At 34.7% G+C, this 25,376-nt stretch overlaps 1 protein-coding gene and 1 pseudogene across 1 annotated transcript in view; both read left to right on the plus strand.

Moving 5' to 3' along the window:
* Fstl5 (follistatin like 5) overlaps positions 1-25,376 on the plus strand; it is a 279,651-nt gene that overhangs the window by 189,642 nt on the left and 64,633 nt on the right. Inside the window, exons 10-12 of the mRNA XM_048364572.1 lie at positions 1,423-1,557; positions 12,810-12,836; positions 21,897-22,015. Coding sequence (XP_048220529.1) covers positions 1,423-1,557; positions 12,810-12,836; positions 21,897-22,015 — 281 coding nt within the window. The remainder of the gene's footprint in view (positions 1-1,422; positions 1,558-12,809; positions 12,837-21,896; positions 22,016-25,376) is intronic.
* Positions 6,363-6,947, plus strand: LOC125364847 (annotated as a pseudogene).

The raw sequence follows: 25,376 nt of genomic DNA on the forward strand, positions 1-25,376 counted from the left end.
AACTTTTGCAAGTAAAATGGTTTTTGGCTTCTTTTTTTTAGACACAGACCTGATCACTTAAAACATATTGTGCTCTCTGCTTAAATGTGCTCTGGCAGAGGAGAGTCATTACCACAGAGACTTTAGAGCCCCAAAGCTGAAAACATTTACTATCTAGATTTTTGCAACCTAACAAAAACACACCCTGACATGTCTATTTTAGAGCATAAATTATCCTCTCAATGAAAAATGAGGAAAATAAGTGTGTTGCATCCTTGTCAAATGGAAAAGAAATGAAGTGATTCAAATGGCAAGTCCCCCCCGCCCACCCTCATTCCACCGCCTGTTCTCCATTTCACTCAAGAAGCCCCAGCTCCAGGAATGACATTCTGATTTTTGCCATTGTCTTTATTTCCTTCTTCCCATCACAGGCATACCCAATCCTGTCTTCTAACTGTTACAAATGGTCAGGCTTTGGTCTACTGTACATGATGCTCTTGAGATTAAAAAAATATGAAGCATACATACTCACATGAGCATATATGTGCACACAAAAACACACATCAAATGACAAGGTAGAAGTGGGAAACACATGAAGTGATCACAATGAAACACGTAGGGTGTTCTGCAGTAATGGAGAGAGTCTAGCCCTTAGGTTTGAGTGACTTGTTAAAATTCATTGTGTGGATCTCAGATCCTTCAGCTGATAATTAACTATAATGTGGGATGATTAAGGAATAAAATTTGTGAAAGTAGTTAGCATATTTCTGGCTTTGACACTATGTATTGAATTCATTGATTATTCAAAGACTTGCTTAAAATATCTCACCAAGATTTGAGAGCCGAAGTTATTATTTAATCCTTTGGTGTTACATTGATTATGTCAATTTTCATATTCCATTAAAGTATTTTTAGGCATTTTTTTCCATCTTCCACTCCTATCAATAAGCATATTCTATTTTTTTCTTCTCTAGTAATTCAAGATTTGTGATAAGATCTCAGGAAATGAACTTGTTTAAGGATGAGATATGTTGTATAGTGTGTACTTCAGTTAGTTTACAATAAAAATATCTTTTCATGAGTTTTCCCACAAAAGGATAATACTCCTAACACTTGTTTCTAAAAAAGCCTAGGAGGTTCTAAATGTAACACCTAAATATGCAAATAGTATAATAGTTTTATAATTTTATAGTTAAAATAATATTAAACATAAGTGTGTGTATTTGACATAGACTATTGGGTCCTTGAAGATACATTGGCAACAATGTTTACTACACACTTGAATGCTTGTGGAATCATTTGACATATTTCCACAATGTGGAAGTAGGAAGGGAAATAGTTTAATTAGGAAAATTTCAGTGAGCTGCGTGACTGTGCAATCAGAAATCACTGTGCCAAAACTGGAATTGTTATTTACAAGTTGCTTTTGCCTTCTGGTCACAGCAAATGGCAGTGAGGTTCACATTAGCAATGTGCGCTATGAAGATACAGGAGCATATACGTGTATTGCCAAGAACGAAGCAGGAGTAGATGAGGACATCTCTTCCCTTTTCGTGGAAGATTCTGCAAGGAAGACCCGTATGTATTAAGTACTGTATTTCTTTTTCTTTCCTCTCTCTCTGACTCTCTCTCTCTGTGTCTCTCTCTCCCTCCCTCCTTCCCTGCTTCCCCCCTCCCGCAGCTATTCAGAGAATTTTCTTTTGTAGTTTTATTTTTCCTAAAACCCGAAGAACAAAAAACTGTGACATTCACAATGAATTAAAGCCCACAAATTTCATGTGCAGAAGGAATAGAACTTTAAATTGCTAAAAGTAGACTTGAACATTTTAGTTTATATAAGGAGTTTGAGTCGGGTTTTTTTGTTTGTTTTGTAAGAATGTAAGTCATTTACACAATCCCTTTCTCAAGCAGTTCTTGAGGCTTTCCATCATGTCTCAGTTGTGCTCTGTGTGTTGAATAAACGCATGTGTTTCCTGAGCTGGGTCTCAGGGAGGATGTTGCGAGGGAGCTGCTGTGGGCTAGGACTTCCACTCAGGAACTCCCCGGGTTCCCCTACATAGCAGCGCTGCGGCCTAGAGCACCACACACCCGGCCTGGCAGCAACACAACATGAACTCTTCTTGGTTTGTTTGCATAATCTCTGTTATGGCTTTATTAGTCACATGATGCTCTCCCGAAGCAAATTCTTGTCTCCTTTTCTTAATTTGGATGAATGTATATTGGTACATTACACATACACAGGAATCACAGGTGTTTTGATTCTTACATACTGTGGTTTGTGGTCCACACAGAAAAATTAAACTTGCATCATTCTCTAACTGTGAATATCTTCAAATTCCTCTCGTAATTATTCTGAGCTATGGAATGACTTATCATTATACATAATGTAATATCCCCACCAAGCACCCAGAATCAAGAGGTGTGGATGGCCTGGGAGTGCTAATTGCGTGTTATTTCTATTTTAGTTGATTTATCTGAAACTTTCAGCTCCCTTATAATGTTCAAGTAAATGCCATAGGCAAACACGTATGTGCAATGCAGCTGTTTGGAATTAGAGCTGCGTGGACGTGGAAGGACTCAGAGCCTTACTCCTTGAAATGCACAATGATTCCTAAGCTTCCAATCACAGAATGTTTGCAAGCGTTTGATGATTTAGGGACTTCAAGATTGGCAGGCTTACTTCAAATTTTGAGGAAGATTAAAATATTGTCCTAGGTATCTTTTTATTCCTTCTCAGATCAGTAAGTGCATAACAAGTATGGCTATATCTTTCTCCATGTTTTACTTATACTGATGAAACATAATTAGAAATAAATGTTTAAAGTGAAATTTTATCATAGAAAAAGAAAGCTAAGTTAGTTGCTTAAGTGAAATATATAATAATTTATTTTACTTATTTATGTTATTAATTCCAGTATAAGGTTTGAATTATGGCCCCATGTTTGTACTTACAACTATCACTCTACCATTTGAACTACACATCCAGTCCAAATTTCTATATTTCATATTATATATATGTATATACATATCTATCTATATGTATATATATGTTATAGATATGTATATATATACATATAGATAGATATGTATATACATATATATTCTTTAAAATACCAAATATAATTTCACTACACATTTTCCAATAAAATTAATTTTAAGTAACAAGTAATTCAAAAGTTTATTTTACTGTTTTTATTTTGATAGTGAATTTGGAACAGAAGGACTTGCTCTGGACACTCTGTTACTTGAGCCATTCTCATCCCTTTATGGCTTTAGGCTATTGCTCAGATGTGCTCTCTCTTTTTGTCTAAGCTGATCTGAGGTGGAAAACCTTCTAGTTATGCCTCTTACACAGCTGAAGTCAGTGGCATACATCCACTTAGTGGTTGAGATAACACTAACTTTTTGCCTTTACTGGACTCAAATCATTATCCTCTCTATCTTCAGGAACTGAGTAATTGAGATTACCACACCTAGCCAAAAGTTATTTTAGCTTTGCCCTTTTTAATATTTTGAAAACAATTAAATTTCACCTCAATATTCTGAGATGAGTATTTTTATATCTGTCATATATTTTCCACGCTTTTCCCTATTTACTATTGTGAAAGACCATTCTTAGTTTCGTTTTTTTTCATTTTGATATAATTTCATTTTTTGTGATTTTAGAGGGGTTACGTTTCATATGTAAGGCAGTAAGTACATTCCTTGCAACACATGAGTAGAACTTTCTAATTCAGAATCCAAGTTTTGTAGCAGTGAGACATCTTATTTCCTTTAATCAGTCAAAGACAGGTGTTTGCTACGGTTTGAATGACCTCCTCCAAAGGGCAGGTTGAAAAGTGATTACCACTGTGATGTATTTAGCTGGATGCTACTGCAGGCATCATGAGTTGAAGCTGCCAGAATGTTCCTGAATGACCCTGATCAGCTTTTCCTGAACAGGGCAGGAAATGCACTGAAACTCAGTGCATTTTTAAACAACGAACCCCATTGTAGGTTTACAACATGGTCTGTGTGAAGAGTATTTTTGAATGTTATATTGATTAGCTTGAAGTAAACCAAGTGCTTAGTGGCTTGCATGAAGTGACTCTTGTTCTGAGCAGTGTACACGTACCTGTTTCTAACACAATTAACACAGAAATACTTAATTTTGCTGACATCTAAGATAAATACATTACAACTGGCCTCCAGTAAATTGTACTTTGTACAATGCTTATCTGTCAGCCTCTCTATTTGGTCTCATAGCATTATGTGTCTGGAAATGGGATAGTCCATAATAAATGTAATAGCATTGGGAGAAAAGTTGACAGTGTCCGCCATGTAATCCATGTACTAGGTCCTGCCTAATTAGATATTTTAGACACTAGGACAAACTTTATACACTCATAGGAGACTTCAACTTTAATTAGTGCTAAAACATTGGCAAGTTCTTTTAAAAGTGGCTCTGGCCAGGCACTGATAGCTCCTGTCTGTAATTCTAGCTACTCAAGAGGTTGAGATCTGAGGGTGGCAGTTTGAAGCCAGCTTTGGCAGGAAAACTCATGAGACTCTTACCTGCAATGAACCATTGCAAAGCTGGAAATGGAGCTATGGCTCAAGAGATAGAGCCTTATCTTGATCAAAAATGCTCAGGAGCAGTGCCCAAGCCCTGAGTTCAAGCCCCAGATTCATTAAAAAATAAAGAAAAATTGAAAAAAGAAAAAGTGGCTCTCGGGAAGGCACCAGGCAGGCACTGTGCCTAGCATACATAATTAAGTTTGTACTGTGAAGGTAGCATGTTTTAACAATCTCCATATGTACACTCAAAGAAATTTCAGCTACCATGACACTATAAATTTTGTCAAACACATGAAAATTTTGTCTACAACTTGTTTTAAGGTCACCCTTCTTCATTTGCCTTCTGAAATAATTTAAACTCTGAAAGAGAAGGAATCAATGTGATGTCTAACTTAAATGTTATCCTTACATAAATACACGTTATTAAGTAATATCTTACAATGGTGAAAACCACAGATTTCAGACAAGGAGAGAGACAAGCCAGAGAATGACTCTGCTGAAAAGTCAACCACTTTACACATGAGTAGCCAAGAAAAATAGCTCTTCAGAGCTGGAGCATGCTGCTATGTAGTTAACAATCTTCCTGCCATGCCTTATGTTCGCCTTCGTGTCTTTAAATGCATTTCCTCGCGGAAATTGAGTACTTAATATGAAATACATCACTTTGAATATGTTACAAAATTCTTAAGATGTTGAAAACAATTAAAAATAAAATACTCAATTACTATAGTCAGACAACTGCCCATTGAGGCACATTTTCGTTAGAAGTTACAGGCATCTTCAGAAAGAATTTTATATTTCATTTGTATGAATACAGAGCATGTAAGTTTGTGGTTTCAGTGTTTAATTAAAAGAGTACAGAATCTATATTTCTGGTATGCTATGGAGTAAATTGGGCTTTTCACAAGATTCTGCATGTGAAGTAAAGAAGCTATTTAATCCACACTATTAATTCTAGGCAGGCCAACTTTGGAAAAAATATTTTGAGAAGGTTTATTTAAAACAAAAAGTTGATAGAGAATTTTAATGTGAGAACCAGAAACACTGGATGAGCTAATCTGAATTAATATGTATGTGGATTAATGCTACCTAAGCGTGTCATGAAGTCCATACACACCACAATAAAGGGTTTGGCATATCTACATGTTTATTTTAAGTAGGCAAGGGGCATAACCCAGTCTGCATTTATAATAAATAGAAATTTATGTTGTGTGAAGGATAAATTAATCCAGTAAAACAAACATTCTAGCATAAGATTAAAATATAATGCAAGAAAATACATTATGATGTAAAACTTATAGAAATAATGTAGTAAAATTATAAGTAGAAGAGTTTATAAATTATTTGTAGGCATGTTTGTTATCACTAATAATCAAATGTTATATCTCATATAAAATTTATTACATAAGTGTGTGCAATTAGTTGCACACATACATCTGCATAGGCCTCTTCTGATAGTGGATGAAGAATTTCACAGGCAGTTCCGGTGGGAAGCTAGTCCATCTGGCATCATGTAATTACAGCTTAAAACATCCCATATGTCTTCTAGAAAGACATACTAGTGGAAATAACTAAATAGGCACATAGCTATCCCCCCAAAAAAGGCACAGATAGTGTGCGTGTTTCTACATGACTAAAGGAAGTCGATGATACATTTTGAGCTCCATTACTTTACTACTAAACTGCATACTAAATTTATATCAATAAATAAGACAATACAAACCTTTTAAGGAAAAAAATACATATGATGGAATGCTTACTAAAACTACTAAAGTGTATTTGAAGATAAAATTCAGCACATTGAAACAAATGAAGTGGCAGGCTCTTCCTGTAAGCGGCCTGAGGTGACCTGTGAAAATGGTTCGCTACTCTCTAGACCCAGAAAACCCCCACAAAATCATGCAAGTCACGAGGTTCGAATCTTCGTGTTCATTTTAAGAATACCAGAGAAACCGCCCAGGCCATCAAGGGTATGCATATCCGAAAAGCTACCAAATACCTGACAGATGTCACTTTCAAGAAGCCATGTGTGCCCTTCCGGCGTTACAATGGTGGAGGTGGCAGGTGTGACCAGGCCAAACAGTGGGGCTGGACACAGGCTGAGTGGCCCAAAAAGAGTGCTGAATTTCTGCTGCACATGCTTAAGAATGCAGAGAGCAAAGCTGAACGGAAGGGTTTAGAGGTAGACTCCCTGGTCAATGAACACATCCAGGTGACCAAAGCACCCAAGACACGCTTATGAGCTTACAGAGCCCATGGTAGGATTAACCCATCCATGAGCTCCCTGCCACATTGAGATGAACCTCGCTGAAAAGGAGCAGATTGTTCCTAAACCGGAAGATGAAGCAGCACAGAAGAAAAAGGGATCCCAGAAGAAACTGAAGAAATAAAAACTGCTGGCACGGGAATAAGTTTCGCATAACATGGCAAATAAATGAATGTTACCATTATTATAAAAAAAAATGAAGTGGCAGAATATAGGTATTTTATTTTTATATGAAATAACATAATATTAATTTTAAGTAAGTGTAGTTTGTTTTAAATTTTATGGATAGGTAACATTGTATGTTGTAATAGACGTGTATATGCAACATTATTTGTAATATATTACATGTTTATATATTAATGTACCTGTTGCATATGGAAAATGTTCTATGTATATTTCATATGAAATTCAGAAAACAATGAAAGGACAAATAAGTAAAGAAATGTGGCTATTAGATTATGGTTATTAAATTCACGGTGTATTTTTTAACTTTTAGTGAGAATTTAATTTTGTAGGTTAAATGATGTTCTAATGGAAATAATAGTAAATGTTTCTCTTCATCTTACTTCTCCCGACCTGATCCCTTTCCCATAGTGTTTCCTCCTCCTTCATGTTCTTCCTCCTATTCCTCCTCCCCTTTTTGCTCCTCCCTTCCTCCTCCTCTTCGCCCTCTTTCTTCTCCACCTCCTTCTTCTTCTGACTTGATAATGTGGTGCGGGGATTCCAGCATGTTTGGCAAATGCTCTTAGCAAGTTATAGCCAGAGAAAACTTTATATGTAAAAATTGATTTTATTGGTGTATTAGTCACCATTGCTCCTAGGAATACCTTAACTTTCCATCTATTTATTTTTAGAAAAATGCTATCTTTCTTATATTTTAATATATCACCAAATTATTACATTTGAGGCTATTGTAAATAAGATGTTTTGCTTCTTCTATTTCTTATGTAATAAACACATAAAATGTTAGACATTTATTTGTATCTATCTAGCAGATCTGTCTTATTAACTTTATGCACAATTAAAGGTTTGTGATTTGCTATTATTTATTTATTCATTGATTGATACATTTTTGCTGTATTGGGGATAAAAATGCAAGGTCCTACACTTGGTAGGCAAATGTTCCTGAACTTAATATATTTTACTAAAGGCTTTTTATTTTGTATTTGTTTTCAGAAAAAGCATCTCTATCTTTCCTTGTGCTAACCTCAACTCCTGCCTCTACCGCTTAAGTAGCTGCAATTTCAGGAGTGTTCATGCACCAGGCTTTATTTGAACTTGCAGTAACACCTCTTAAACAATAGATTTATGTCTTGACATACTTCATCCCATCAAAAATTAATTTCAATTAACAAAAACTCTATTTTGCCTTTCTATTTATTGTTAATATTTAAGCATTACATGGGTTTCTTTAGTTTCTCATCACTATATGTTGCACTTAATAAGAAATCATGCTTTTTATTAGGTTGTATTTTTGTTTTTGTTGATAGTTTCTCATTTGACAAACTAATGTGATATTATTTATTATTTTTATTTTTGCCAGTCCTGGAGCTTGGACTTAGGGCCTGAGCACTGTCCCTGGCTTCTTTTTGCTCAAGGCTAGCACTCTACCTCTTGAGCCACAGCGCCACTTCTGGCTTTTTCTGTTTATGTGGTGCTGAGGGATTGAGCCCAGGGCTTCATGGATGCAAGGCAAGCACTCTACCACTAAACCATATTCCCAGCCCCTAATGTGATATTTTAAATAAATTCTTTAATTATATTTCTGTCAAGCTATTCTTTTACTCCATATAGTTTAATATCCTGGTTTATTTTCCTATGTTTTATTTAGTTTTGCTTAGAGTAAGACTATGTTGTAATTTCTTCTCTTCTACGTTTATCAGGTATTGACATTAGTTTTGTGGGTTTTATAAATAATGTTTCCATCTTAATCTATACAATAAACAACCAAAATGAGTGAGTTTTTGAAAATTAATGATTATGGTTTTTTAAAATAAATGCTCAGACTTTAAGAATGTCACATAAAGAAATTAAAAATATTTCAATTGGTATGATTGCTATTTTACTAAATTGAGTTTGAAAATGTTTATTTTCTTGCACATTTTTGTTTATCCAGATCATTTTTAAACTATCATAACTATAAGAATTCATTCTTCTTTCTCCTTCCCTCTCTTCTTATTCCTTTTTTCGCTGTCTTACTTTTGTTTGAGGGGTAGAAATTCAGTCTCTGTACTATACTTTAAAATCAAATGGCTCTACATTTTGAGTTATTTTCTTCGATAAAATTTTAATCAATTGTGGTTATAGTTTTTATTCTAAATATTCAATTTTCAAATAAATTTGAGAGTTTAAACAGTTATATGTTTGCCTGTGTATTTTATTGTCTACCAATACCTAAACAAGCTCAGCTCTTTGGAATATCAGTACAAAACGGAGTGAGAATTTTATTTTGTAGTTCAACATTTAATGTCTGAATATTACCTTATATGATTTAATATGGTAAGATTTGTATTTTGGATTGTCTTCATAAATGTTTTCCTGTCTTAAAATGTCTTGGTCCATATTCTGAATGCCTTTAGTACTTTAAATTGACTACTTTGGCACACCACTAGGATCTTTTGCCTTATTTTTCCTACACCTGCAAGTCCAATCTCTATATTTTTCCCAGTTAATTCTCACATATCTTCCAAACTTAAAAAATAAATCCTACCATTTCCCCTAGTTTCACTGCTGTGTTTAGTCCATGCAGTACTACCATATTAGTGTGTTCGTCTATTATATAACATTAGATTTGTAATGCAAAGTTTTCCTGTAATATCTGTTTTGTAAATCAGAAAAATTATCTTTAATCCTGGCCCTCATTCATGAACTAATAAAAGGAAATTTCAGTTTTTAACTTGGGAACATTTCCTTGATTATTATCATGAACAAGTTCTCCAACTTCATCTTTTACCAATTGTACTCTCCAAATATAAGACATAATTGGAAAAGTCCAAGCTTGTTATAATGTTTTGGCTGCTATACCTTGCATATGTTTTTCTCAGGTACAGGTCTGCTTAGCATATCTTATAGCCGTTTGTGGGCTTGTCGAGCTAGGACACAGTCGTCATAATGAAGTTGGTCTGCATCTCACCTCTGCTGTTCAAGGACAGACATCTGTCCTGACCACATGATCTAAAACTTGAATCTGGTTCTCCCACCTCTTTTAGACAGGGTTTGACTATTGACTGCAGCTTCTCCATGATAATAAGGTCCTTTAATCTGTCCTTTAATCAATTGAATATATTTGATAAGTCAGGATGGTAAATGTGGAATGAGTGCCACAGTGAAATGCTCTGTCCATAACCACTACATTACTTATGAGGACACAAGACCTGTCTGTTTTGTAACTGAATGGTTAAACTAGCTTTATATTAGTTCCAAGGACAATGTAGCAATAAGATCACTGCCCCCAACTGTCTTAGAGTAATACATTCACCATGTATATTTAAACATATATTATTAAAACAGTAAAGCACCAAAATGCCATTTTCAATATTTATCTTAGAAAGAAGTACAGTATGTGCTGGAACTGAATGACTTGCTCTTAAGCCTCAAGTAAGAAGAGGAGAACATATTTCTGGCCTGCTTCACACATGGAGATTCAGTTTAGAAATAACATGGCAAGAAGATCCAGTCATTAGGTGTACATAAACATTTCTACTAGTTATGTTTTCTTTATATTTAAATTGCTTAGCCTCTAAAATACAGGTTTTTTATTTTTAATTATAAAATAAGTGTTATATATAATGATATGTGCTATGCTATGCTTATATATTATATGCATTATGCTAGTTTGCTAGGCAAGCATAGTACAACTGGACCATAGCTCCAGTTCCTTCCTTCCTTCCTTCCTTCCTTCCTTCCTTCCTTCCTTCCTTCCTTCCTTCCTTCCTTCCTTCCTTCCTTCCTCCCTCCCTCCCTCCCTCCCTCCCTTTTTTCCTTCCTTCCTTCCTTCCTCTCTCTCTTCCCTTCTTTTCTTCTTTCTTTCTCTTCTTTTTCTTTCTTTCTTTCTTTTTATTTTCTTGTTTCCTTTTTGTCAGTCATGAGGCTTGAATTCAGGGCCTCATCACAATCCCTGAGCATTTTTGATCAAGGCTAGTGCTCTACCACTTTGTGCTACAGCTCCACTTTCAGTTTGTAGATAAGAGATAAGAGTCTCACAAACTGTCCTGGCTAGGCTGGCTTGGAACTGTGATCTTCAGATCTCAGTGTCCTGAGTAGCTACACTTACGGGGTTGAGCCACCAGTGCCCAGCTCAATGGTTTCTTTAAAGATAGAGTCTTACTTTATGGTGGAGTAAGCACACTTGACTTGCAGTCTAATCCTTTCAGGTTTTCCATTGCTGGCATTATAGGCACATTCTTCCATGGATGACACCTTTATCTTCGTGATCTCAGCTTCCTATGTAGTTTACGATCAGAGCTTAAGGAACTGTGTCAAGCAAGCTAGGAGTTAAGAAGGGTTCTCACAATTTTTTTTTTTTTTTTTTTTTTTTTTTACCACGGGTGGCCTTGTACCTCAATGCTCCTATTCTTTATCTCCAAGCAGCTAAGATTACAGACAGAAGCCACTGGCAGTTGGTTATGTACTTCTTGCCTAAAATTTAAACTATTTAATTAAACTCTGTATAGGTTTTACTAAACAAGTGTGCATTGAAATGGGCAAGATATACTTAAATCTATTTTTATTTGGTCTACTTTTAAAATGGATATGCTATTGAAAATAGGCGTATTTTGTTTTATCCTATATTTATGAGCACTCTTCTGCTTCAGGAAACAGAGTTAAACATCATGAAGAAAGAACATTGTAGTGTGACTGCTAGGAACTGAATAAGATAATAACTTCGCTATTAGTAACTTTTAACTGAATTGTCAACTATATGAATACTTTTGAATATTATTTGTTCTAAGATGATTTTAACACAATTTGCTTGATATTGTTACTTTCAATGAGGCATAAATTATTCTTTATTACCATTATGATCCTAAAGAGTAATTGTTATTTTAAGAAATGCATCATGCACTGCCTTACGTGTGAAACTGTAATCCATCTGTACAGCATCTTGACATTAAAGAAATGCAAGAGAAGAAAGAAATGTATCCACAGGGGCTGGGAATGTGACCTAGTTAGCATGCATGAAGCTCTGCGGTTGGATTCCTCAGCGCCACATACAAAGAAAAAGCCAGAAGTGGCGCTGTAACTCAAGTGGTAAAATGCTATCCTTGAGCAAAAGTAGCCAGGAGTAGTGCTCAGGCCCTAAATTCAAGCCCCAGGACTGGCAGAAAGACACACACACACACACACACACACACACACACACACACACACACACACAGAGAGAGAGAGAGAGAGAGAGAGAGAGAGGCAACAAGTGTGATTACTAGGCTCCAGTGTTTTTGTTGCACTGTTTTGGTTTGTTTTAGTATAGCCTCTTTTTGATTATCTTTAAATAACTGTACAGAAGAGTTGCCATTTACTGAAATAGTGTATAAAAACAATTCATCTTAAGCAATGTCACCTTTTTTAATCTTCTCACTCATCCTTCTTCTACACACTCCACTTGACCTCTGACCCCCTCTTGCTTCCTGGTGTTTATCCTGTTAAACTTTGACTTTCGCTTTCTAAGGAATTACAATATTTATATTCTTCCTTGAATCTACCATATTTTTGGTTAATTTTCATACTTACATGCTGCCCAATATATTTACTTATACACTTATGAGCTAAATATAGCTACCAATGTTTTATTGTTTGTATTGTTCCTATTGTTTGTATTGTATGTTTTATTGTATTGTATTGTTTTTATTGTACTGTATTGTAACGTATCTTCTTGAACACACTATTACTGCAGTTATGTACATATTGTCCTTTAGAGCTTGTGACATCTTTAAAAGATATTTATATTATTACTTAGCTAAATGCCTCTACTCATTTTTTTTTCCTCTTTGTTTTTAACATGCTTCAGTAGCTAACATACTATGGAGAGAAGAAGGTAGTGTATTCAATTTTTTTTAATATTACTGTGATAATCTTGCTTGTTTTTTTATTAGATTTATCAGTACTTTTTTCTTTTAGTATTTTTGTTCATTTATCTATCAATAGTTTTAATAATTAGCCTGTTATTTTCCATTTGCTTAGTAATTTATTTGATTACAGTAATTCTTGTATAAACCTGCTATTAAAATATTTTATTATCTGATTAGTTATTAAAATAATCCAGAAAGCTTTTATCATGGCATATTAAAATGCTTTTCAACAGTATAAAGTCAAATCAAAGAAATATAAATAATTACAATGAACATAATTTATATAATAAACTTTTATTAAGTTAAAACATGAATACTTATTAAAGCTAGTCATCTTATCAAAGCAATATAATAAATTTTGTTAAATCATGGTTCACAAAATTTGAAGGACATTGATTCAAATGCATTCTCCATCACTGAAGAATATAAGAAAAATTACCAGGTTTTATGTGTCATAATCTTATCTCAAAATTGAAAAGGCCAGAAGTGGCGCTGTGGCTCAAGTGGTAGAGTGCTAGCCTTGAGCAAAAAGAAGCCAGGGACAGTGCTCAGGCCCTGAGTCCAAGCTCCAGGACTGGCCAAAAAAAACAACAACAAAAAATAGTTACTGTTACTCAAAAAGGTTGCTACTGCTTCCTTAACTGAAACCTTTACTCAGGAAATGATACCAGTATCATTTAATATTGTATTTTTTAAATTGTTCCCTCATATAAACTCAACAGCTATGTGAAAGAAAATATAGTCTGAGTACTCAAACAGTTTATCCATTGTGTTTTTATTAAACTCTTAGGAGATAATATCCATGTGTAAGCATTAGAACATTGTCACAGTCTATCCCCGACAAACATCCCCACCTCTGGTTATAACTTTTCTATGGGATCAGAGTTGCTGCATAAATTATCAATGAGAACTTAGCAAACTTATTTCACGTTGTAATTTGTGATGGAAGTTACAGATCCAAATAAGGATATCATGTACTGCAGATCTGGCTTTAATAGTTATTAAGAAAAATTGTGTGAGTTTATTTTTCCTCATGAACCAGGTGCTTCTAAAACAACTGACCCTATCTACACAATGCTGTTATGTGAGAATTAAAGCATGTGAAATGAATCTTCATATGTTTTGACTTTAATAAATGCCATAAATATTATTTCTTTTATAATTTTAACACACAATTTACAGTAATAATATTCTTCAAGACAGTCAAAAGTAGAGGAAATCTTCATATTAATTAAAATCCTATGGAGATTTATTATTCACAACCACTTTTGCTCATTTAAGCATTTTGATAAATGAAATGAATATTACTTTATAATAATCTTCAGTTTACAATTCAATAATCATATTCTTGAATTGAGTAAAAAATTTAAATGAAGTGCTCAAATTAATTAAAATCCCTCTGAAGTGTATTACTTAAAATCATTTTTATTTAGCTATGTCTCCTGTTAGTCTTTCAGTATATTTCAATTATTCTCTGCTAATCAAAATTGTTCTTATTTTTGGCAGTTTCATCTGATATAATATATGCTTTAGAAAATGACTACATGTAGAAATGACTATATAGTGCATTTGGCAAATTTTTAAAAAATATTTACAGGAAATATCCTTAGAAGAATATTAATTCATTTTATTTTGTGACTGTGATCAGATTAGTGTGTTGCTTCTTAAAATAAACACAATTTAAAATATGTATTAGAAAACAAAATTATTTTATTTTGCTTAATTAATTTCTGTAAATTAATTTTTATCATGTCACAATTACAATTATAATTAAATGCATATACCGATGGTATAAACGGGTGATTAGGTAATATGGAAGTTTGACATATCAGTAAACCCCCAAAATTATGTATAATTATTTCATGAAAGTAATTAAAATATTAGATGACTGAAACTTCCTTTGAAAGCATTTTTGAAAATTAGAAATAGTAACAAATTCAAAATATATCTTTTGAAAATATATTTTATAGCTACTCTAGTCTTAAATTTATATTTGTGCATTTGTGTCTCTTCTGTTGCCAAGAATACCTTGTAGAAATTCAGACACCTTAAGTTTAATATGAGAGACTTTAATTTGCCTATAAATCTACATAAAAGTAAATCCAATGGATAGTAAAAAACAAAAGTTACACTTGGACATAGTAAATGGGATTCTAAACCTTCACACAATGGGACCAAAGAAGGATAATGTTAGGCGAAATAACAAGAGCTCAATAGCTGTGTGCACATGATCACATAAAATGATGCTTATCAAAGTGAACTCCAAGAAATGGAAACAAGACCTTTTTATTTTACTCTTCGTGTTTTTTTCTTCTTTCTCATTTTTTTTTTGTTTTTAGTACATATTTTCTTTTATGAAAATTTATCTGATTAATGGAGGGGAAGGGGAAGCACAGAAATGGTGGGACAGAGGATGAATAAATTCAGCAGTGATATTCACTATTCACAACTTGAGGGGCAGGGGTTCAAGCAGGAGGGAAAAAGCTGGGAGAACATAAAGGAGGGAGTGACACCATTCAAAAAGAAATGTACTAAATACCTCATTTACATGCCTGTAACCCCTCTATACATCACCTTTACAATAAAAAGTAAAACAAAGAGGATACCTTTTATAATGCCATGTTACATGGGTTAAAATTGCATTAAACTAATAATTATAAAATGAATTAAAAGAAAAATGTAATAATCTAGCTTAGACAAGACTTTGAAACCTAAATATATCTCACTGAGATAATATTTGCATTATTTTACTTATCACATCAATATTTATGCTCAGACTACAGTATCCACTAATCCTGCTTTCATTCCTTTCCTAATAATCATAATAGTTTGAAACAATCAAAAAGACAGTGTTAAGGGAGGAGATATCTTAGTCATTTTTGACAAGTATCTTTTTTTCTTTTTGTTACTATCTTTAAGTAGTACAAAGGAGTTGAAATTGAAAAATAGTTCAAAAAGCTCATTAAATATAAAACATTTTGAAAATATTGAAAATTCAAATGTAAACAAGATGTAATAACTGCCCTAAAGAAACTTCCAATTTATTACACCAGTCTAAATCAAAGCAGTAATTTAATAGAATATTTTAAATACAGCTTTAAATATTATCATTAATTTTCATACGCAACATTGTTTTTAATCATATATAAATTAACATTTTTATTGTTTAATATTTTTAGTAGATAATCAGTTTGGGTGTATGAGTAAGTCCACCTTAATAGCAAGTGTTTGAGTTGACATTGAATTGTAGGAAATTGAACCATATTATTCACACAAAAGTGCTGTTATAACATAATGCCAATCTTTCTAATATACTTCGTAGTCAGAGAGAACCTATTTCTGGATGAATAATGTCTATAAAAGACATGACAGAGTCATTACCAGAAACCTTTTCAATAAGAGTGAAAGAATAATCAAGACTCTGTGTGTATGCGTATACATGTGCATTACTGGAAACCAAATGCAGGACTTGTTACATGAGCAGATCATACTTTATTTGGGCCTGATATAAGGCACTATTGAAGTGTATGGTATGATTTTACTTTGCTCACAAATACATTTTGTGCTCCAAATAACCGTAAAATGTTTGAAAATATTTATTAGCCAAAAATCTATTTGGTTGACTTTTCAAGACGCAAAACACAATGCATACTGTCTAGTATTTGGTAGATGCAAAGAGAGAATTCTCATATGTACAAACAGTGCACACTAAAATAGATAAGGCAATGTGAAAAATTTTTCATAACACCAAAACTTACTGAAACACCCCTAATTACCAAATCAAAGAATTTTAACTTGGTATTGGTGATAATTCTAAATTCTAAAGCAATGACAATTTAAGTGGAACAAAAATATCAGTGAAGCATCTTTTATGATTAATTTAAACATGTGTACAATTATTAAATATCCACCAAATTTTACTGAGGAAAACTGTAATAATTGCGCTGTTTATAAGTAATACTACAATGAAATCAACAAGAACAGTTCTATATTTAAGCTGCTTTCCAAGATGGGAGTGTGCATTGTGGTTATTTTTTTCTCAGCCATTACATGTATCTACTTTACTGATTAGAAAAATCTTCTGAGAAGTACTTTTATTGGAAGAATTACTGGAAGAATTCTTTATGTTTTTCCAATATTTCAAAAGAAAGAGAGCAAATAAACTAAAATGCTCACAGGAATAAATTAAATTGTTGAGTACTTCCTAGTGTCATTGTACTTCAGTAGATTAACAATCGACTTGGAAAAGACAAGGAAGATGTGTCTGTCTTAACTGGGTGATGAATGAAAAATCGGCTTGCATAAATTCCCAATGTCTTCTGACCATAGAATGTCAGTTGATTTTAGTGATGTCAGAATTCTTGAAAAAATATTCGAGGTCTACACAATTTGTAACCAAGACAGTATATAACTTAAAACTACATGATCTTCAAATTGAGGATCGAGTTCTCCTTTACAGTTTTAAATCAGATTATGGCTTAATAAGCCTTTATTTTGGTGGATTATTTTTGTTGGTATTTGTGTATGAGAAATTATCACAGAAACATTTCAAGTATGTACTAATTTGTTTAAAGATTATAGAGTCTATGAGTGTAACTCAGTGTTAGAACTTGTACTTAGCAGGTAAAGTGCCTTGGGATCAATAACCAGGAAGGGAAGGAAGAAAAACAAAGGAAGGAAGGAAGGAAGGGAGGGAGGGAGGGAGGGAGGGAGGGAGGAAGGAAGGAAGGAAGGAAGGAAGAAAGGAAGGAAGGAAGGAAGGAAGGAAGGAAGGAAGGAGCTATATTAAGTTCACTACATTTTACTGTAAATATCACATTATATTTTAAAGATGCATTTTAAGTAATGATTAGCAACTCTGATTGACATTTTTGAGATTGTTTCACTACCTGGTTGACTACAAGTTTTGGATGTCGATGTCTGGTACTATTCTGAGGACACTTTTAAATTGGCTTCATGTTTTGCAAACCAAAAGAACGCCTTAGAGAACTGACTGAGGCTAAACCTGAAATGTCTCCCCACAGTCCACGTACTAAAAGCTTGGTCCTGCACCTACAGCACTATTGGGAGATGCTAGAAATTTGGGCTACGGAGCCTGATGGGAGGCGTCAGGCCTTCATCAGTCATTGGGAACACATTCTCCCATCGTTGAGTTTTTGATAAGGGCTTGGGTGGCATTTCCAGAACGTGTCCCTGCTTTCCAGCCTAAGTTTGCCCTTCCCCAGACCCACTACTCTGCCTAGGCCTGCTGTTTTTAGGGAATGCAAAAAAAAAAAGGGGCCTTTTCTCACATTATCACTGTTAAAGAACTGCTTCAGGTTTCTCAGTGAGAGATCAAGAGAAAAGGACAGGAAAAACGTAGGATGGGCCTGTGTGCCTATCTTCGGGGCTGAGGAGGACCTGGCAAAGGTGTGTAGCTCAGGTGATCCACGCATGGTGGAACAGGCCCGAGGAGGGAGTCCATGCATGGTGGGACAGGCCCTGGGGGGAGGCCACACATTGTGGAAGAGGATAAGCTGTCAAGAACCAGGTAATCTAACCCGAGCGCGTGGCGTGGGTATATGCCCATTCTGTAGAATGGGCCAAGTGGACCATCTTCATCCTTTCTCTTCCTTGCAGGATAGACACTGGAAACCCGAAGGTAAAATAGATGATACAATTGTTATTTCTAAAATTGCCCCTTGACATGTATTAAAAGTTGGAAAAGCTTTAAGATGAGGGTTAAAAAGTTTATCTGTATGATGTGATTTGGTTTCTATCCCATTTTGCAATTGGATATATCTTGGGGGAAAAAAAGGCATAGAGATTTTAAGTCTGGGTTCTTGACACAATGATGGTGTTTGTAATTCTTGCATTAAGGATCATGTTGTGCGGTAAATTGTGCCATAAATCAGCTACAAATCCAGTCATGAGAAAATAGAGAAATCACATTTGAAATGCTAGTGGTCTGCAGGGGGGCCAATTACAAAGACCTGCGGCCCCCAACAGAGCTTGCACCAAGCTTTTAAAGACAAAGGTCACATGTTGGATGGAGATGGACCCTCATGAAAGCATTATACATAAACACAGCACAAGGAGCAAGGCTCCCTGGGGTAAACAACACAATGTACCCACACATTCCCCAAAGCAGAGCTCTCCTGGTTCTCCCCATAGAACTAGACATCTGCATTTCAAAGGATGGCTCATGTCACCTCTAGGCCTTGGCCATGAGTGGATTGCCCTCAATCTCCTAGCTAGGAGCCAGACGTTTAAGAAACCGACAGCACCCCAGCACCTGGCCAGGCTCCAGGATGGCTGTGACTCAGTTTCCCCACTGCATTCCCCAGTATTCTTTATTTTCCACACTTCACAAATTTGTGATTGCAGGCAAACTTTGACAGCACTTATGTTCATTAAAATGGGGCTAACTTTTTAATAAACATCCTATGTGTATAGACCTGAACAGAGCAGATCGTGTTATGGCTTGATTATGTTCATAAGTTTCAACAATAATATTGATATAATGTTAGACTGACATATTCATATGCAGCATGTCTGTGCTTTAAGGTAATGTTCACATGTAGGTTTACTGATACAAGTCAAAATTATTTTTATCATGAACATTGACTACCTTTTGGGAGTGGAATATCTATAGCCAGAGTACTCCCTATCAAGCAGGAGGACCTGGGTTCAGCCACAAAAACACAAGAAAATCAATCAATAAAACTTTAGTTCTTGTCACCCCTTCTAATGTTGAAAAATACCAGATTTCTAGATAGGCATGAATGGCTAATGCCTGTAATCCTAGCTACTTGTTACATCCCCACAGCTGAATAAGAGATAGCCAGACCAGGAGAGGAAAAGAAAATTTCATTTCACCGTATAGGTAGCTGAGTCTTAGAGTTGGGATCTAGACTGCAGCCCCCAGTTCAGGGTATTTAAGCACAAAAACCACAGATAACACACTCAGGGGGTCAAGGCAAGTCAAAAACAGGTTAAGCAAGCTGTTTTACGGAAGTAGAATTTTGTGGCTAGGATAACAGAGTATTGAACTTTCAGCACTGTCACCATGCTTCCCAGATCAGTATAATTACACTCCAGAAACTGCAATTTTTCTTTCACTCACAAAAGTCATTAGATCAAAGCTGTTATTCCACATTCAAGCAAGTACATAGTTACAGAAGCAGAGTTATGAGGTTAGTAGACAAACACCTTGCACGTTCTCTCATTGTTGGGTTTTTGATAAGGGCTTGGGTGACATTTACCAGAACATGTTCCTGCTCTCCAGCCTAAGTCCTGCCTTCTGCAGGCCCATTCCTCTGGCTGAGCCTGCTGTTTTTAGGAACTCAAAAAAAGACTGCTTCTCTACACCTTTCACTTGGTTCCCACATAACTCTGGAGGCTGAGATCTCGGGATTGTGATTCAAAGCCAGCCTGGGAAGAAAAGTCTATTAGACTATTGTCACTAAAAAGGCCAGAAACAGAGCTCAAGTGGTAGAGAAATGGTTCTGAGCAAAATGAGTTCAGGGATAATGCCCAGGCCCTGAGTTCAAGCCAGTGCACTGGCATAAAAAGAAGATGACGAACAAGAAAGAATGAAAAGAATGAAAATGGAGGAGGAGGAGGTGAGGGAGGAGGAGAAAGAGGAAGAAGAAGAAAGCATATATCCCATTTCTAGAAATACAATGGATAATTAAAGGTCTCATTTTTTTAAAAATTGAGAACTGCAAATTATTTATAAAATAACGGGTCAAAAATCTGGATTTATTCAAAATGTATTTTTATTATAAACTAAAATAATTTCATTATCTCTAAGTAAAATATCATGTAGACTATATGTAAATGCTAATAATGAGATACTAAGTTTGAATTCAAATCATAAAGAGTTGAAAGATAATGAATAAAATCACTAGGAGAAAAATTAAGGTTAAATATGACTTAAGGTCGATAAATAAATATTTTTACAAGCCAGCAAATGTTTATTCAGCACTCAAGATTAGATTGTACCTAGATCTTGCTGATGGTCTTAACTGAAATATTAAATTACCAACTGGACAATTGATTTGGGTGATTTTTTTACATTTAAATAAATCATGTTTCTCCATATGTATGTTTTTAACATTTAAATTTGTTAAGCAATAATTGTTTAGCTTTCCAAAATATCAAAATTTCTATTAGCCTGTGCTACCATTGAGTTATATAATATATAATTAAGTTAAAGAAACCTGAATGCATCACTTGAGCCCTATAAAGAAGCTAAGCAAGTAAGGAATGGAAAATGAGGACAGCAAGAAGCTTAGGGCTGAACATACTGGAACCATTAGAAACAGTAAACAGGTGCGCCTGAGTATGTGGAACTCCCCAGGCCACAGTGCAATTGTTCCTATCTTAGCTCCTATATCCACTAAGTATGGATGCACAAAATAAGGAAGATGAATTTTTGAGCTGCTTTCTACTGGATATACAGTGGGATTAAAGTAGGATTTAAATAATTACATTGAGATTCTTCTAAGACCTTTAATTCACTTTAAACTGTAGAAATAGACTCGATATTGACAGTATAACAACTAGGTTGTTCCTTTATGTAGGATGGTCTTGACAAAAATTAGTTTTGGAAAAATATATATTCTCGGATATCTACATCTTTATATGCAGTAAACTCTCACTGAGAATGAAGTTCAACTTTCCACAGTGAGTTCATAAGAAAATAATGGAGTGAATTTGATTCTTTAGCAATCACGTTTATTCTTTAACTAATCCTTATATAAAATCAGGCAGGTTTATCACATATATTTGGAAGAGTTTGTAATTCCTTTTATAGTTATCTAAGCATAGTTATAGTTTGTAGTCATATTAAAGAAAGCACTGAATTGCCGATCAGTAAGAATAAAGGACATGTGTGCATAGGATGAGAAAGTAGCTGGGAAGGTCCTTGTCGCAGTACATATTCATGAACTCATCCACTGCCCTGCAGGCATGGGAGGGGCACTGTGTGTGGTTGTAAAGATTTCTGGTAATTGAACTTTGGCATGTGTTTTATTCCTAAGGTCTTGGAATTGGGAACATGTTCTATGTCTTTTATGAAGATGGAATCAAAGTGATCCAACCTGTAGAATGTGAATTTCAGAGGCACATTAAGCCTAGTGAAAAGTTCCTTGGATTTCAAGTAAGTATCTGAAAACCTTCCTTGCAGTTCTGTATTTCAATTTTATTAGACTGAATTATGTTTTAGAAGTATAATAAAAGCATAAATGTATACACATGTGAAGCTTTTGCTGGAATTACAAATATTAATTCTATGATAGTGGTTGATACTTCATGAAAGTCTTATACCTGAGGGAAAAAAATAAATAGCATTGTGTATTCTAATTATGTGTTTATAATGAAAATTAATTTGATAGAAGTAAATATTCAAGACCAAACAGAATATGAAATAACTTCTCCTTAGTGCTTTTAATTTAAAATAATACCTATTTTTTAGATGTCACAATAAAATTAAACAATTATATGTAAATAACATTGGAAGTTGGGGTGTATTGGATGCCTTAATAATTCTTCATTTTATTCTTTTTGAATGGATTGGAAAATTTCCATTTACATTGGAAAACATCAATTCCTATTGTTACTTTTATCTAAGCTTTACCATAAAGATTTTCATGTGTAATATTTGTATATCAAATTTAGAATATCAACATTTTCTGATATATGTTCTCAGTAGCGATAATCTGTTATGAACGTTCATGTTGCTACAATTATCTGTCTCTAGATACAATTGGACATGTCTACACCTAAATATATAATATCAAAATGACTATGTTGTCACCAGATGGAGAAGGTTTAGTGAAGCTCCCTTTTAAATGTAGGAACTCTTCACTTAGAGTCCTTGACTTCGAACCCAGAATAAGAATTTCTGGACAAGTCACAATGGTAAGAAAACTTGGCAGAGCTTTATAGATTAAGTAAACAAACAGGCAAGCAGACATTCAGACAAAAAGCATACAAACAAAAGGGCAGGGGCCCCCTCTAGCAGAGGGAATGCTCTCCTAGGGATAAAGTGACACAGACAAACACACAGATACACTCACACAGAGACCCAGACGCACACATGCACGCACGTACTCAGAGACACCCAAAGAGACACATCCAGAAAGACAGAGACACCCAAATATTTATAGGGCAAAAGCAGGGGGTCTGGCTTCAATGTTATACAAAGATACGGGGCTTTATCCTTGCTCTAATAACACCTAGTGTTACTTTCTGAGTTTCTAGGTAAGAATACATCCTGCCATAAAACACATCTTTATCCTTGAGACAAGGAGAAGCCCTGCTCTCTGCCTTTTGGGGCAAGAGTTGACTTAAATTTGGGGAACCAGTTTTTCTCAGGAAGGCATACATCGTATCAGACCAGTGTTAATTCTCGGGAAGGAATGCATCCTGTTGTCCATCTTTGAAGCAAAGATAACACTTCTATGTTTCTAAATACCTGATTTCTGAGTTGCCTTTACCAGGCCTCAATTTCCTTATCTTCATTCACCATGACCATGTAGTTCTACTCAAGTTCAGATGTACACTCACATCTAAAATGAGAGTACTTACAAGGATGACTTAGTGAGGAATCCATTCTCAAAACTCATATTTAAATTTTAAAATGCTATAGAATGTGACAAAAGAGAAAAATTATAATGTAATGCTTTAGATCTTTTATTGTCAGCCTCTCTTTCCTGCCTCCTGGTGGCCAGGGTTGCTCTTTATGCACTGACCATAGAGGCGGCAAGGATTTGTAGCTGGGAGGCAGATCCTGGAATAAAGAGGAAAGGCCTTTGGAGAATAAGCAGGGTAAACCAGATACCCTCAGGGCACTCTGTGTAACCCGTCCCTGTGTTTTCTTGTTCAGATAAAGAAACAGCATTTAATTCACTATGTCCATTATTTTATCCAATAAATTAAATTACTATTATTTAGTTTATATATTTAACTATGATTTAAATTACTATGTAAATGTACTTTGTAGTATAGAAACATTTAAGCATTTAAATTGTATAAACCATTTTATCTTGATTTTAAACCTTACATAGGAATAATAAATCCATTTTTCATGAGGTATGTTCATATCCACCTTTCCATACAATAAATAAACATGAATAAAATCACATATGTTATTTACTGATAGAGTAAGACATTTAATTTTATATCACATTCATGTTTTTATGAAAATACATTAAGTAATCTATGCAAATTTGTAAATATAAAAATGGCATCAAATATTTATTCAATCCACTGCAAAATCATTTTACAACAGAGTATTTCTGGTTTCTAGAGAACTGAAGGAAGGAGGCTGAGTCTAAGTAACTTCTTACTGCTATCCTGGTGCCTCTTGCTGAGTGGAGGGAATTCTCCACCCAGTACTAAAAAGCCTAGCGGTGAGAGAGGCCATTCATGGAGTGCAGATGCCCAGCTTACCATGAGCAAGGAGAACTCTGCCTCAAGGAAAGGGAGATGCTGTGGCCTTAGGAAAGCTTTGCATAGAGAATGCTCTGATTCTGCCTTGATAACCTCCCTAAATGGCTTAAGTCACCCACCTTTGTGTTTCTTTTGCCCATTTGGGAATTAAAGCAAATCCAATAGTATACCACAACACAATTTTAAGACATGAACTCAACTCTCCCCAGTGCCCTATAGTTGCACAGATCTTAGAGGTTCACCATCATAGATAGGTACTTTCACCCTTTTTAATATAAAAGCAGATCCAGTACTGCCGCAGAACATAGTTTTAAGACAAAAATCAACCCCATGCCCTGTAATTGCACCAATATTACAATTTTAAAATGTTCTTTGCTTTGTTAGGGAAATGGCATTGTGATTCAAGAGTGGTGATTATATATAGTTGTAATCAGTGAACGAATCTATGTTTTTGTTTAAATCAATCTGGACTAAAAAGATTACTCAATGATTCACTTTGTCCCAATCATAATGAATACAGATACAGTCTAGCTCAAAGACCAACAACTAGGGATCAATGGACTAAGAAGAACTCAGAAAGACTGGTGGACCAGAAATAAAGAGGTACAAGGATAAGTAGGAGGAGAAGGTAAAAGAAGAATGATGGGAATGAAAGGAACAGAAAGATGATAATTGAGACCTAATTTCAGAGAAAGGGAAAAGAAGAAATAAAGATAATAAAAATGGAAACAAAGAAATAAAAAAAATACAAGTAGGATGAAATGACACTAAAAATAAGTGTACTAAGCTTGAGAGATAGAGGTTTCAATAATCAGAGTCTGAATTATGTATGTACACAAGGAAGGAGGAGACCTAATATACACTGTTGGCTATGTATCTGGAGATGAAGAGAACAGCAATTCAAGTATAAAAAAATAAAAGGGAAAAGAGGAAAATTAATGAAAAGATTAGAAAAATATTATGATTAGAAAACAGAATTCTTCAATTTGTTTTCCTGATCTTGTGTTCCCCACCCCCCCCCCCTCCACTCTTGTGTCCACTCTTGTGTCTTGTCATGGAGCCTCTGG

This window comes from Perognathus longimembris, chromosome 16 (genome assembly GCF_023159225.1).
Source record: "Perognathus longimembris pacificus isolate PPM17 chromosome 16, ASM2315922v1, whole genome shotgun sequence".
Classification (NCBI taxonomy): Eukaryota; Metazoa; Chordata; class Mammalia; order Rodentia; family Heteromyidae; genus Perognathus; species Perognathus longimembris.